Genomic DNA, 15,901 nt, shown 5'->3' with positions numbered 1-15,901 from the left:
GTACCATGATCTCCTACCTGTAATTCTGTAATCTGTAAGGCTCTGAAAATCAAAAGATTTTTCTTATTTTGTTTGTTGGCTTGATCTGAACTGAGCTAATATGAAGCTATTTGTTGCTTTATTTATTGATCCCATTTAGTGTGAATTATTCACACATTTCATTGTAGAGATATTAGTGTTTGATTAAGTAGACCCTCTTGAGAGTGTTAACCTAATATTATATATGTAGCATCTTAAAATCCAGAAAACTCTCATTCTGAAATCTGGCCCAAACGTTTCTGACAAGGAGTTGTAGATCCATATTCCTATTCTTGTTAAACTTGTTGGTGTTAATTCTTATGAGTACCATCACTCTGAGTGTGGAAATAAGTAAGGAGCCAATATAGTGATAAGAACATGGGTTTTAGAACCAGACAGACCTGCCATAATAACCTCTCTCTTCGTTTTGTCCTCTGCAAAATGAGCTTAGTGATACTACCCTCAGAGTTAATAGTAGTGATTAGATAACATAATTCTTGATCAAAATTAATTTTTTATTCCTTCATTCAGTCTTAATCCTGACACGTTTTTGTTTTTTTAACTAAATATGTTATTTTACTTATATGATACCTGTGCACCCCACCCCCCCAATAACTGAGTGGGATAACTATGCTTTTATTCCACTTGTTATGCAAAATGGTATCGATTTCTTCCTTTCTGCTGTCTTTGGCCCTTAGGAGAACATGTGACATCAAGGTTCAAAAACGAAGTGGAGCGGATGGGTTTTGATATGACCAATGCCTGGAGGATTTCCAACATCAATGAGAAGTACAAGTGAGTTGTATGGATCCCTGTGGATTGTGTGTCATAGCTCGTGTGCTTTTGCAGAAGCCCCAGTTCACATGTGGCAGAACTCTTGAATTTAGACTTTCAAGTGGAGTTTTATTTGTTAAATCTAAATGCATGATCTTGAGTACTTCTTGAGCCTTCTATTCCACATTGCTGTCTATCACTGAAGTGGAAAGTGATGCTTACTCAATAGGATTCTGGAACCTTCCTTTCTGCCCCCTCCAGGCCTGTTCTTCCTGGCACATGCATGTCTGATAACACTGGGTTTACCTGTAGTTAAGCAGTTTTCATTGTTCTCATCACCACTTGACATCACATTAGAGATAGGATCAATAATCTCATAAGCAATGATAAAACACTTAGGAGATAGTTTTTATGACTATAATTTTACCTCAGGTCCTATGAAATAGGCATAAGTTATTTCTTTAATATACTGATCTAAAACTAACTTCACAGCTATAATTATTTAACCATTAAATATTAATGTAACCATTATTAAATATTTCTCATTACCTGTTTCCCTAACAGGTGTAAGTACTTTGGTGGGGGAGGGTAGTTAACTATTGTGATTCTGGTGATCTAAATTTTTGTAAAACAAAAGAAAACTTTCCAGGAGATTTAAAATAATGTATCCTTATCTTAAGTTTTCCTGTAGCAACTGGAGGCATTAGTCATACTATTGTCCTTTGAGCTGCCTTATTATGATAGCTGTTTTCCTGGTATCTTTGTGGCTAGCCATCAGAGCATTTCATTTTTTATTTGAAAAACTATACCTTATTTACTGTATATAGCTCTTAACATGGACCTTGGCCAAGGAGTTAAGAACCAGGGGTGTTGTGAAGAATTGGGAGCTACAGACTTATCATATCTTTGCCTGTTCTCAGTGATAAGTCAAAGCAGAAAATGCATGTGGAAGCTGGAGGGAGGGGCTTCAGAGAGCCTGAGGCTGCTACAGGCTTTGGTCATGTGTAACTCACCTTTCCTATAGCTAGTACTTGCTGAAGAGCTGACTACTAGATAATGTTAGATTTATAGGGAAAGGAATATAATGATCAAAAAATTGGGCGAAATGAAAACAATTTAGTTAAACTTGTTGAAAAGAAGTTTGAGTTCAAAAGCCATTGGTTTCAAAAATCCCTATTTTACATGGGTTTTAAAAATTAACTTCTTATCTTTGAGTCTGCTATTTAACCTCAAAACTAGTCTTCAGGAAATTGAAAAGGTCTTCCTACTATAAAGGAAGAATGAGCTAAATTTACTCTTAAGTTTAAAACAAGATAAAATGAACAAGACTCATGGTAAGAGTATTAACTATGGTTACTGTGTTTCTGGTTATTTTTAGGAGATTGTGGGTAGGTGTTAGGACTTTTGCAGAGCTACTCTTGGTCATAGCTATTCTTCTGTTTCTTTGGCTTTTAAATTCCTAATAATTAATCTTCTGGAAATTAAGAACAGAAAAGAGCTATGTGGTACAGAATGATCAAAATCCCCAATTCCTAAGCCACTTTGTGTTTTTTCTGCCTCTTCCTCTAATGCATGAGATATTTAGGGGGGCAGGGGTGTGGTGATGGTGTAGTTTGTGTATTTTAGGATTTGGAAAAGGTCTTGAAAAGCTCTTATTGCATCCACTATTAAAATGAATATTGGGTTACCCATTGAGAGAGATTGTCCTATAAGTGAAAAGCCTATCAGAAATACAACTTGACTAGCATGCAACTACTATGTTTTCACAAATGAAAACATAGCTCCCCCCACCCTGATTGTAGTTTATTCTGAAGTATATTTTATAGGAATTGCGATTAATAGCTTATTCACATTACTAACTTGGGTAAATAGGACTATGATAATGTATGCAAATTGACCTGTGGTACAGTTTTTACATGCCCATGGCTGCATCTGTTACCTGTAATTAGAATCCTTGTTTGGTTCACATCAAAGAATATGTTTAATAATCCTGTGAGGTCTCTGGAAACTTGAGATTGTGGACTCTTGTTCTTCTTTACATGTTTCCTTTTGACAAAAGCCTCCTTCAGGCTTTTTGTCAAAAAGCTTGAAGGTCTGGTAAAGGTGACATAACTTTTACTTCTGTAGTTGGACTGGGCACTTGTATGGTTAGAAATGACCTGTGTATCTGTTTAAACAGAGTTACAATGGAGTAACTGCCTCTCAACTCTCTCTTTTTCACTAATAGTTAAGATTGGCAGATTCTCAAAAGACATCAAGTGGAAGAACCCAAGAGAGTATCATTTGATATATACATAAGTAAACACTTAAGGCAACTCGAACTACCTGAGCAAGCCAAGACTCAAGTAATGCTCCTCATTGCCTTTTAACTGGCTCTGGGGTAGCTTGATTAACATCCTTATGCTGCTTACTCACCGAGTGTCTCTCCCTCTTCTCCCTCCTCTCTCTCTCTTCTTCACTCTCTCTTTCTTTTTCTCACCTTCCCAATTAGGCTATGTGGTAGCTATCCACAGGAGCTCATAGTGCCTGCCTGGATCACTGACAAAGAACTAGAAAGTGTAGCAAGCTTCAGGTCCTGGAAGCGCATCCCTGTTGTCATCTATAGGTAAGTAAGCCTGTCCAGGCCCATCTTGGTCTGCTGCTGCTGGCCCACTGCATGTGGTCTGCTGCCTCTGCTGCCGCTAACCTGGGAAGGGAGGGGAGGGTTCAGGAAACTTTCCAGGCAATTCTGTGCTTCCTTATTGCTTAAGCTGCTCTTCTAGTCACACAGCCCCAGTAAATTATTACATCCAGAGTACTAGCTGATGGTATATGTTGACACTGGTAAGAAAAGTTTAATAGAAAAGCGGCTGGTCTTGATATTTTAAGATCCCTCTGACATTTTATGGAAAGATAATGTGCTTACTGCATTTAGATCTTGGCCTTTGGATCAAGAGAAATGAGTCGTAGAAAATGAAAATTGAGAGTATAGACTTGAGTCCTTTGTGATTGTCTTTGTGGTTGAAAAACTTCAACACTGGGAAGTGCTCTGCTTTGAGAGGGAGAATTTAGAGAAGGCTAGGGCTTGGCTGGATAGATCTTAGAGATCAGAGGTAGAAGAGCTAAGGGAGGCAAGTTCTAGAAGGGGATGGTGGCCTGGTGACAAGCACAGCTTTTGGAGTTTAAGTCTTTTCTCTGATATTCCTTGCTATGGCACCTTGAGTAAGTTCCCTAACTGACCTCAGCCTGTTTCTAATTAGTAAAATGGGAATGATGTTCTTTGTAGATGTGCTGTGACATCAGAATAAATTTGTAAATATTGGATTTCTCTAAGCAGTGTCTGGAGTAGCTTGTATTCCTGATGGCTGCTTTTTTAATTCATTGAATAGTTCAGTTCACAGAGAATCATATTAAATTTTTAAGAAGTCGTTCCCTACTATTTTGGAACTATTTTAGACATCATCTTGTAATATTCACATTCTGCATTTCATTTTCCCAGTTTGCAGACTTTTTGGTGTCTTCTTGAATTTGGGCCAACCCAGTGGAGCTTAGTTAGAAACTCCTTTTATGCAAGGAGGCATTCTATTGAAATACTGAGCTTCCAGGAAGGGATTTATCTCTTTGTGGAATTCCCACTGAGGTAACCAGCTTGTTCATTTAGTCCACTGAAGGCAAATTCTGATGGCTGCTCTGAATAGAGAGAGATGGAAAAGTATTTGCTTTGGTCCAGTGGAACCCATTAAGTTTTCATTCTTAATTTCATCACTGTTGTTTTCAGACACCCCTAGAAAAGTAGGTCACCAAATTTACCTATCACTCAAATGGTAAGCATGACACAAGAATTAAGAGAGCAGTGAAAGTTCAAAGGATTTATGAGTCTTATCAGTGATCAGCCCAGCTCAAATGGGGAAAGCAGCTAGCTGCTGCTCTGTGGCCAACAGCTGTGTTAGATCAGTAGCCCTGCATTTGTGCGGTTTACTGACTTTGAATATAAGGGAGAAGGACTCTCATTTTTAAAGTAAAGGACTTTAGGTGAATTCTCTCTGTTGGGTAGTGCAGGTTGAAGAAAAACATCTTAGAATAAACATGGGAAGCCTTTTATCCCTTCTAAAATTTATTCTAGAGGGCATAAGCCATAGGATTTTTTTTTAACCCCTTTCTGGAGACTGTAGAGCATACATAAATGAAAATTTTTATTTGTAGTTTCCCAGAGAAAATCTGCTCTCAAAACATTACAAATGAAAGTTTTTGGTGTAGTCTACATAAAATCAGACAGGCTTCCAGGAACTGACATCTGTTTCAGAACATATCTTGAATCTGAGCTCCAGGCTGGGTTGTTAGATCAGAGTAGTTGAAGAATGTTTTGGAATACTCTGTCACTCTTTGCTTTGCCACCCCAGGTGGCAGGATGCTTCTGAATCCAACAGGCATTTACTAGATTTAGTTGTCTGTAGACTGTAGTAATGATTCCAGAGGTTGCTAGCAGCAGCTACTTGACAGTACCCACTGAACTAGCACCTGATGAGTGCTTTCTTCGACTGATGAGAGTGCTTAATTGGATTCATCATTGAAGACAGAAATTGCTCTAACACAGGATGGTGAGAAGGGCGCCCATCTGTAGTATAGTTCACAGCTCCCTCTCTTTATGCATGGAGTGATTATTAGAAACTTCTAGTCATTTAGGGAGCTTGCGTAACACCAACTTAGCGATAGTTTAAACATTTCTATGTTTCTCTATAAAACAAGCATTCAGTGTTTAGTAGTGGACTCATCCATTGGATACCTTAATTTTTATACTGTTTTTCTGGTTCTGTTTGTTAAAATGATAGAAATGTTCTTTAGTAATTTTTAGCTTTAGTATTTTAGTTCTCTTTCATGCAGTCTTAAAGCATTTTAGAAGACTGCGGGAAACTGCTTATTGTATCATCTCAGTTGCAGTCTAGCTACTAATAATGCCATAGCCCTTAAAGCCTAAAACTCAGGCTAAAGAGTGCCATCTACTGTTCCTCTCGGGCACTGCTGAGAAGCACTGCAGAGGGAGAAGAGGATGCTCGCTTGGAAAGGCTCTGCCAGCCTCTTAAATAAAGGTTTGGCATCAATCAGCTCATTGGTTACCCAGTACCGATTACTGTATACTAGTAGGCATTTTGAGAATCAATGAGGTTTTATTTGCAGTTTGGCTCCATTCAGCAGGGAGTCATTTGAGCGGGTTGGCAATACACAAATACTTTCTGTTACTTGTCTCTCCCAGGAAGGGAAGATTTAAAATTACAAGCGAACTGGTAGTTCCAGTAGAATTTAATTACTGCCACATTTAATTTATTGCTTGTGAGCATTAAGATTAAAAACAAAAATCTTTCTCACGTTATTCCTTGAAGAAGATAAATAAATTCAGTAGAATATTTTATTTAAATCCATCTGAGTCCAGTATATGAGTAATGTGCGTATATGCATATATGTGTTCAGAAATAATTTTAATGGGAAGTAAGACACTATTGGTTTCCTCTGGGATTTAGAATTGGGAGACATTTGAATTTTTTGCTTACTGGCTTTTTATTCTGCTAATTTATTTTTACATTGATAATTGAGGTGTCACATACAATTCACTCTTAATGTGTATAGATAGTTCAGTGATTTTTAAAAAATATATTCACAGAGTTGTGCAGCCATCACTACAATCAGTTTTAGTAATTTTCACCACTTGAAAAAGAAACCCCGGACCCACTAGTAGTCACTCCCCATTTCTTCCTCAAGCCCCCTGGCCCAGTTTTCTGCGGTCTTCTAAAATGCTGGGTTACCGCTAATCTACTTTCTGTGTCTCTAGATTTACCTATTCTGCACATTTCATGTAGATGGAATCATATAGTATGTAGCCTTTTGTGACTGGGTTCTTTCACTTAGCATAACATACTCGAGGTTCATTCATGTTGTGGTATGTGTTACTTTGAAACTTTTTAATTGCTAAAACTGCCTAAAATTCTTAATTTGGAAAAGACTGGATTTTAATAGCACCTTAAAGTAGACTGTGACTATGATGATTTCTGGTCTTATTTCTTGAAAAATCTATGTAAGTGTGGCTTATTGAGGTTTATGCTGTTCCTTTCCTTCTAAGAGCTCAAGGAAGGGAAGCTGCTGGCTTATTTGAGCTATCTGCCTATAAGAGTAGTTTGTGACTCAGGAACTCTAAGGAAATTTTGTAAAGCAGTCCACTGTGGGCCAGGTAGTTTCAGTCCCAAAGGTGGGATCTTGTTTTGAAAAGAATCCCCAAACCAGCCATAAGTGTACAGTTGCTTCATTGGGGCCTCGGAAGTCAGTGAGGAAACAAATATTTCTGTTTCATTATCTTTTCTGCCAGCCCATTTAGGTACAGTATAAAAAAGAGAATAATGCTTTATTATTGAGTAGTAGAATTAGTATAGTATTGGTAATGCTACAGAGGTCTCTAAAATGGTATAATAACTGAGAAAGGTTCAGATAGGTTTGTTATTTATTTTTGTTGCTATATGAGATTTCTGCCCTGAGGGGACTTGAAGCTAACCCATCACCTACATGTAATCAAGCTGTTCATTAAGGCATTTAAAATCCGCGACCACACTTTTGGTATGAGTACAGGGCATCTAAATGGGGCTACTGGGATGGTACAGTTTTTGTGTCCTATTTCCCACACAGGCACCAGAGTAATGGAGCTGTCATTGCCCGCTGTGGACAGCCAGAGGTCAGCTGGTGGGGCTGGCGAAATGCTGATGATGAACACCTGGTGCAGTCAGTAGCCAAAGCTTGTGCCTCTGACTCCCGATCAAGTGGCAGCAAGCTGTCGATTAGGAACAGTTCTCGAGACTTTCCCAATGCAGGAGACCTTTCTGATGTGGAGTTTGGTAAGGTGCTCCCTGGACCCATAACAGCAATTATAACATTTAGGAACCTTTTGTTGAAGTGGTCTTTTCTTTATAAGACATAGAATTTGTTTCATAGAAGAGAGATAGCAAAACTTCAGTTGATGGATTTGTTTGAATAGTCAGGGGTCTTGGCAATGACCCAGAAGACCCCTTGTTTCAAATTAAAAGAACTAGAGTGTTTGTTATCTTTCTTGCCATAGTGACGAGAAGGGAGTATATATGTGATAGGGGATCTGCAGTGTCTCCAGACCACAGGGGAAAACACCAGGCTTTATTAAAAGACTACCAAAGTAGAAACAAGGTATAGGAGATTGTAGGCAAAATAGAAAATAAGGAGAAGTCTATGTGTCAAGGGTTCTGGTTAGGTGGATTTCACCTAATGAGTTTGTGTTTGTCATATGTGCCTGTGGTACTTATTTTGCACAGTTCTGGGAGAGACAGGTTCATTTAGTTTTCTTCTCCACTCCTGATGTCTCTAGATTCTTCTCTGTCAAATGCTTCAGGAGCAGAGAGTTTAGCCATCCAACCACAGAAGCTTTTGATCTTGGATGCACGTTCCTATGCTGCAGCTGTCGCGAACCGAGCCAAAGGAGGAGGCTGTGAATGCCCAGGTGAGGTGTACAGTGCTTTGTCCCCCAACATTCTGTTCTTGTGGGTCCAGCCTGTGCCCAACTGGGTCTTAGTTCTCAATGTGAAATGAATATTCCTCAATTATCTTGAGGGAGCCAGAGCTCTTTGGATTCTTAACACTACCTTCTTTTTATGGGAAAAATAGAGGAGGAGGTGTAATGAAACCAAATAATCCTCCTTCCCTGTGCCAACCTTTACGTGATAAGGAAAGTAAATCCTCTTCCATAATAAGATCTGTTCATATTTGGAAGCTGCTTCTTTAGTGGCTTGATTTCTCAGCCATCTAAGAGCTTTTTGTTGCCTTTGGCCAGTGAGTATACTCATCACTGGCCTCACAGAAAACTCTTCACATGGCTTCTGCTTGAAAAACCTGGCATGGTAATTGAGGCACTAAATACAAAACTAGCAAAGCACCTCTGTCCTGACCTTTGACATCCCTACTGTTTGAATGCTGGTTTTTTCCTAGGAGGGACTCCTTCTGTGCTAGTTGTGTGCTGATGGAACAGGTAGAGGCACCAAGCTCCTTATTTAGATGTGATCTAAGCTGGAAATTAAAAAGTAGTGGTTCCAAGGTGAAATTTGAATGCATTGTTCTGCCAGGTTCTTTTCAGAGATTCCTCCAGAGCTATAACTTAGATGAGACTCAAGTAGTAAACCTGGGGTGAGACAGAAGTATATAGATCTTTTTTTTTAAAAAAATGTAACAGCTTTTATTTTATGTCAGTATCTTCACCACTCTAACCTTCCTTTTTGCAAAGACAGCTAAAATTCAAGCACTGTTTTCCTCTTATAATAAAGGACTGGGCTAATAGGCATTAGAACACTGCTGTCAGCCAGTAGCTGCAATGGGTTTGTTTTTAGCCATTTCATCTTTTTTAGATTGGGCCATGTAAGCTCAAAATTCAACATATTTGTGTTCTATTTATTGTTATTCTCTCCAGAGTATTACCCGAACTGTGAAGTTGTATTTATGGGGATGGCAAATATTCATTCAATTCGGAGGAGTTTTCAGTCTCTGCGGTTGCTGTGCACACAGATGCCAGATCCCGGAAAGTAAGATCTTGCTTGGCCTTGGATTTAATTTTGCATTCTCCCTACCCTCCTTTTTTAAATGAGTTTGGAAGTGTCTTTCCTTCTATTTCTTGGTAAACTTCAGTTTTACTGTCAGTCTCTCTTGGTATTCTTTCTGTGTTAGCATGGCAACATAAGTGAGGAGCTGGGATTAAGATCTAGCCCTTTGAAAGGTTTAAAATGTACAGCACTAACAAATCTCAGCCCTCAGAACAGAAGCAATGTCTTCTTGTTTTTCCTGGAACCTCTTCCTCTCTTCTACATTGTTTTTGGCCCAAAGCAATTTAATTCTCTGGTTTCTGATGTACTCTAGTGATACTAATCTAGTATGAACTGAGATGTTTTACCACAAAGAGTCAAAATTTATTCCATCATGGTCTAAAAAGGGTTAAACTTTCTTTAAACTTACCATTAGGCCAGTTCCTTTTACATATGCTTCTGATTTCTGAACTGCCCTCTTATTTTCTAAGAACATTACCGTGATTTTTATTGCTTATTAAAAATGAATTGCTGGCATTTGCAGTGAGGAAGGCGAAATAACATCCCTTCTTTCCAGAGGAACTGTTTGAATACAAGATAAATTAGGAGGAATGCTCTGTAAAATAAATAAAGACAGATAAATATTTAAAAGCCCCTGTTTTACTATTTCAGGAAGCCAGCAGTGGTGCCAGAGAAGATAGAATTTTCTCCTTTCTGGTATTTATGCTGGAATCCATAGCTGTTTTCCTGGGTTCTATTCAGTAGGTCTCATGATCACATAAAGTTTTGCAGCATTCTTTATTTGATTTATTAAATCAAATGGCTGTCTGAACCACTTGTACTAACTCCTGGTAGCAGATGATTAAATTCATCACAGTTGCAATCAGCCCAGAGAGTAAAACACTTGTCCTTGGGGAAAGCCTGACTGAAGAAATGAGCTTGATGCTCTGCTTTGGGGATTAGCAATTTGCATCTGCTACACATTTCTAGAACCCAGCTAGTAGTGCTCTCTTCCTTAAATGTGGGGCATAGAAAGGACGACTTGGGAGGTCTGCCACTAACTGACTGTATGACTTTGGCCAAGTGGCTTAATCTGTGGGTATCAGTTTTCCTACCTATGAAATGAAAAGGATAGAATCAGTACTACCTGATCTCTAATATCTTCCATATATTAAAATTCTTTCTTAAAAAGCTTTTTTTAAACTCAGAGTCAAAAAGCTGTAATTAGCCTTCACCTGGTCCAGATGAATGTCTGGGGAATTTTATTAAAGAAGGTAATGCTTTGTCTTTCTTTGGCAGCAAGTCATAATGCAATGCTGAAGCCTCCCTTGAGGATAAAAAGAAGCTATGGCAGTGGTGGGACCAGCTATAAACAAGCCTCTCCTCTCAACACTTTTTTTGTGGTTGTGGAGGGCTAGGGCACAGTATGTTTCTACTCCAGTTTAAGAATAGGACAGGGGAGTATGGTTGGCCGATTTTGGAGTGCAGCTTCTCTGTTAGGCATGGACAAGACCATCTGGTATGTATGAATAGTTCAGTCAGATTCAAGAGAACCTAACACTGGTTCTCATTTACCATTTCTCCAGGGACCAGGAGATAATTTAGTATTTATTCTCCTAAGTCTTATTTTTTAGTTTCTTTCAAGACTGTGTGAGGAATGAGAATAAACAATTGACCCACCAGCAAAAAATGTTTCTCGGGTACCTATTAGGAAATAGAAAGTCTTGAGATTGAATTGTTACCTATGATTTGAACATTAGGAATCTTCACTGTATGCTAAGCACTACTCTGGGGGTTCATTTATACCTGAGACACAGTGTCTATCTACCCTCTCAGAATCTAGAGTCTGGTTGGTAGACCAATTTATTCTGTGTGAAACTAATACTTATGCACTGCATTCTGTTGTCTGTTTGCCTGGAAAGACTCCCCCCCGCACCCCACCCTTTGACTATTCCAAAAATTCACACTCATTCCTCAAGTTTTAATAGTCCTTTATAGCCTAGTTTTGGCAATAGCCTTCTCAGAGCCCCTTGGCAGAAGTATTAATTCCCTTCTCTGACTCTGTTTGAAGGGCTAGACTCTGGTCTTAATACAAATCCGATTGCATTTTGGAGAAATCAGACAGCATTTTTTGAGTAGGGGGTGGAATTCATGATAGGGCACAAGGAACAAACTGTCACCATAGGTAATAGATAAGTGTGATCAGTTTGTGATTACTCCCTAAGGGCAATTCTGAGGATCTGATATTTCCTGAAGGCCTTTTGAAAAGATTCTTCTAGACCCCTGCTAAATCCAGCCTCTGTTAGGCCCAGTAATACTGTGTAGCAATTGGTGTACTAACTCGAATGAGTCTAAATTATTAGTTTGGGCCCATCCAGTTTTAACCAACAGATATTCAGGAGTTGAGCAGTGGTAGGTATTAAAGTGTGGATGGTAGCAAGCAATGTTTTCTGTACCAGTCTTGAATGTGGCATCCAGCTAACATTTAATTACAGATGTGTTTTGTGTTTGAGTTTTTCTTTGCTTTTTGTTTTTGTTTTGAGAACTTGTTGGGCAGAGTTGCTGATCATTAAATATAAATATCTTCTGTTTTCTATCTCACAAGTGGCCACGTTTTCTTCAGGAGGAAATTCCAGAAAGAACCACTTTTCTTATACTGGGTATATACCTACCATAGACTGAAAAATAATAAATATTAATTCTCTGGGAAATTAGCCATAAGATTTTTGGAATAAAAGATGGTTCTGTTAATGATTGTCCTATTTCTAAGGCTCTCTTATATTGCATAGTAGGGTGTGGGCCACATCCTTGTACTTGTTTTATAAAGACAGAGCTTTTCTGTTTTGGCAGTGTTTTATATGGAGGGAAAAGTCTTTAGGACTGCTTTTTCATTTGACAGGTATTTGGCATGATGCAGTAAAGTAAATCAGAAAAATAATCATTTCCTTAGCCCTTCTGTTTTTATTTTCATAGTTGGCTCTCGGCTCTTGAAAGCACAAAATGGCTCCATCACCTATCTGTGCTTTTGAAGTCAGCACTTCTGGTAGTGCATGCTGTGGATCGGGATCAGCGACCGGTGCTAGTGCACTGCTCAGATGGCTGGGACCGCACCCCCCAGATTGTGGCATTGGCTAAGCTCTTACTGGACCCTTATTACCGAACCATAGAGGTATGTGCGTCTAAGAAGTAGGATTTGGTACTTCAAGATGAGTTGGGGAAACCTTGGAGGGTTTTATGATCAGTTTTGGTCATGTGATGAAGGTCTAATGAAAGTGAAATTTTTGTTTTTAAATCTTTGCTCCTTTACTTTGAGCGAAATTGTGGCGGTGCCTGCCTCAGCTTTTGCCTCTTAAAATGGGACAGATTGTGGATAACAAGGTATTGAGAATACAGAAATCTTTTCCTTTATGGTCTGCCTACTTGGAAAAGTTCGGGCTACCCCAGGAAGATGGGGCTTCTATAAAAGGATCTTGGCATGCTTACATCATGGGTGTAGATATCACCGCAGAGTGTTCTGTGGAGAAAGAGCCCTACTCTGATATAACCACCTATTGGGTTAAAGATGTTTTAAAAAAAAACAAAACCATAAACTACCCAAAAATATATGTAAATATGAGATGGGGAAAGATTTTACAAACATGACTTTGTAAGTCTAACATGAAAAATTAAAAAATTAAAAAAATTTAGAAGAAAAATGTGGCTTTTATATAGTGAATGAGAGTACCCTTTTGATGATTATGGAATGGAGTTGAGGGAATTGGGAAATAGCCCTAAGCATGTGTCCCAGCAGGGGTAGAGCCTTGAGCTATGGGTTTGGGTCAGGGGCTATTGATGAGCTTAGTGGGAAGCTGTTAAAAGGGTTTGCTGCCAGTGATACCAGGCTCAGGACTGTTACAGTCTGGACAGACAAGCACAAATAGTCTCTTGGGTGCTTCCCCACAGGGTTTCCAGGTCCTGGTGGAGATGGAGTGGCTGGATTTTGGTCACAAGTTTGCTGACCGGTGTGGTCATGGGGAGAACTCAGATGATCTGAACGAGCGTTGCCCAGTGTTCCTGCAGTGGCTTGACTGCGTTCATCAGCTTCAGAGGCAATTTCCTTGCTCTTTTGAGTTCAGTGAAGCATTCCTTGTGAGTTTGAGTTTGTGATTCTTCCTTTTTCAGGACTTTCTAAATTTTGGGGGTTATCAATACAAATGTTAGTGGGCCAGTTTTCACTTGAAAAACTGTGTATCCTTTTAAGAATTTAATAGAGGGGCTATTCTATTTTTTAGTTTAAAAACAATAATAATAATAAACAAGTGTATTTATTCAGTGAATCCAGATGTATGAGGTTTGCGTGAAGTCTTCGAGTTGTTTTAAACTTAGCTTTTAAAATAGAGGATAAAAGCCCTAAATAGCAGTTAGAAATAGAAACAATAGAATGTCCTTTGCTCCGTTTAATACATCTACCAAACCCCCTACATCTGTCCTATACTCTCTGCCCCTCCCTTTCAATAGAGGACATGGTATCCTTGCCTTCTTTCAGCCCTTCCTTCCACTCGTTCACCAGCTCCTGCCTCCTCTGTGCTCAGCTGCATAGCTCCAGCATTTTTCCTCTCTGCTTTTTGCATTGGCATATTTCCCTCTCTACCAGGTCATTGCCAGCAACATACAAACATGGTGTAGTGCCTCCCATCTCATCAAACTTTTCTCAGCCCTGTACCCTCCTCTAGCTATTCTTATTTCTCATATCTCATTTCTTCACAGCAGAGCTCCTGAAGTCTTGCATTTACTGTCTCAAATTCTTATCTTCCCATTCTCTCTTAAACCCATTCCAATCAGGTGTTCACCTCACCACTTTACCAGAGCTGCTCTTGTTAAGGTGACCAGTGAACTTCATATTGCCAATCTAATGATCAGCTCTCAGTCTTCATCTTTTTTGTAGTTGAGGAATAATTGACATATATTATATTAGTTTCAGGTGGGCAACATAATGATTCAATATCTGTATATATTGTGAAATGATCACAGGAAGTCTAGTTGACATCTATCACCATATAGTTACTTAATTTTTTTTCTTAGAATGAGAACTTTTAAAATCTTCTCTCTTAGCAACTTTTAAATATGCAATACAGTATTATTAACTATAGTCACCATGCTGTACATTACATCCCCATGACTTATTTATATTATAACTGGAAGTTTGTTCCTTTTGACTGTCTTCATCTTCTTTGAGCCATCAATTATGTTTGGCAGAGTTTAATCACTTTTTTCTCAAAACACTTTTCTTCATTTGACTTTCAGCATGTGCTCTTAATTCTCCTTTACTTCACCAGCTGGTCTTTTCTGTCTGCTTTTGCTGGTTCCTCCCTACCTCCCCAGTTTTGAATGTTAGAATGTTCCAGGCTGCTTCTCTGTCGGTCTACACTTTGTGTCTAGGAATTTCATCCAGTCCAGTGGCTTAAATTGCTATCTGTGATTCCCCCATTCATACATCTTCAGCTCAGGACCCCTCCACTTAACTCTATATTCACATATCCAGCTATAACTACTCAATATCTCCACTTGGGTGTCTTAATGATATTTCAAACTTAACATTTTCTAAATTTAGTTTTTGATTTCCATATCTCCCTACCCCAAAACTCATTCTTCCAGAAGTCTTCCATCTCACCAAATGACAATTCAGTTCCATTTATTTAGGGCAAAAACTTTTATGTCATTCTCAGCTCTCCTTTTTCTTTCATATGTCACACTCTGTCAACAGATTCTGCAGCTCTGCTTTCAAAATATATCTAAAACATGATTACTTATTGCTGTCTCTACTGTTTCCACACTTGTCTAAGGCACTGTCATCTCCTGCCCCAATTCAAGAGAGTCAGTCTAGCAGGAAACCTCCTAGAGCATAATATAGACCACGTAATTCCTTGGCTGAAAAACATCCAACGACTTTCCATTTCACACAGAGTAAAAGTCAAATTCCTTAAAATGACCTGCAGAGCTCTCCTAGACATTACCTGTCTAGCTTTATTTCTTACCATTTTCCTCCTTGTGCAGTATACTTTAGTCACACTGGCCTCCTTCTGTTCCTCAGAAATCACAAGCATACACTTAGTTCAGATCATTGTGCTTGCTGTTATCTCTGCCGAGCATTTCCCTACCGGATACCCACATGACCTGCTCTGTCAATTCCTGTTCTGTCAATTCCATCAGATCTTGAGCTAGTGAGGCTTTCCCACACTGCCCTGCATGTGCCCTGTCTCTCTTACTCTGTCCATAGCACTGGTCATCCCTCTCTCACTGGAATAAGTTCCATTAGGACAGGAGCTGTCTAATTATTGTTGTATATCCAGCCCCATAGAAATGTCTAGGGTATGTGAGATGCTCAGTAACGATTTGTTGCATGACAATTAGAAGTATGCTCTCAGTTAAGACCTGGGTTGCACACTGACCTCCTAGACCCAGTTTATATGCTGTTGCTCTTGAGGGTAGGTGTTAACCTAAGACCTGAGAGACTATGTGCCGGGGAGCCAAGAGGAGTAGGTGTGCCAGTGTTCTGTCTTTGCTCTTTTGACTCA

The 15,901-nt window shown here is 39.1% G+C and overlaps 1 protein-coding gene across 16 annotated transcripts in view; it reads left to right on the top strand.

The window, feature by feature from the left end:
* The window catches only part of MTMR3 (myotubularin related protein 3), a 125,447-nt gene that overhangs the window by 93,184 nt on the left and 16,362 nt on the right, over window positions 1-15,901 (top strand). For 15 of the 16 annotated variants that reach the window (XR_002783539.1, XR_002783538.1, XM_011373339.2 and 12 more), the window contains 6 exons: window positions 3,284-3,397; window positions 7,441-7,646; window positions 8,147-8,278; window positions 9,239-9,350; window positions 12,321-12,516; window positions 13,290-13,475. Coding sequence is in view for 14 of the 16 variants with exons in the window: in XM_011373339.2 (XP_011371641.1) it covers window positions 3,284-3,397; window positions 7,441-7,646; window positions 8,147-8,278; window positions 9,239-9,350; window positions 12,321-12,516; window positions 13,290-13,475 (946 nt within the window). In the remaining 2 variants the exon portion in view is untranslated. Of the gene's footprint in view, window positions 1-688; window positions 814-3,283; window positions 3,398-7,440; window positions 7,647-8,146; window positions 8,279-9,238; window positions 9,351-12,320; window positions 12,517-13,289; window positions 13,476-15,901 lie in introns of those variants that run through there. The other variant, XM_011373347.2, reaches the window with a different exon arrangement.

The sequence above is a fragment of the Pteropus vampyrus genome, unplaced genomic scaffold (genome assembly GCF_000151845.1).
Source record: "Pteropus vampyrus isolate Shadow unplaced genomic scaffold, Pvam_2.0 Scaffold223, whole genome shotgun sequence".
In the NCBI taxonomy this organism is placed as follows: domain Eukaryota; kingdom Metazoa; phylum Chordata; class Mammalia; order Chiroptera; family Pteropodidae; genus Pteropus; species Pteropus vampyrus.
This window is presented reverse-complemented; position numbering and strand designations above follow the sequence as displayed.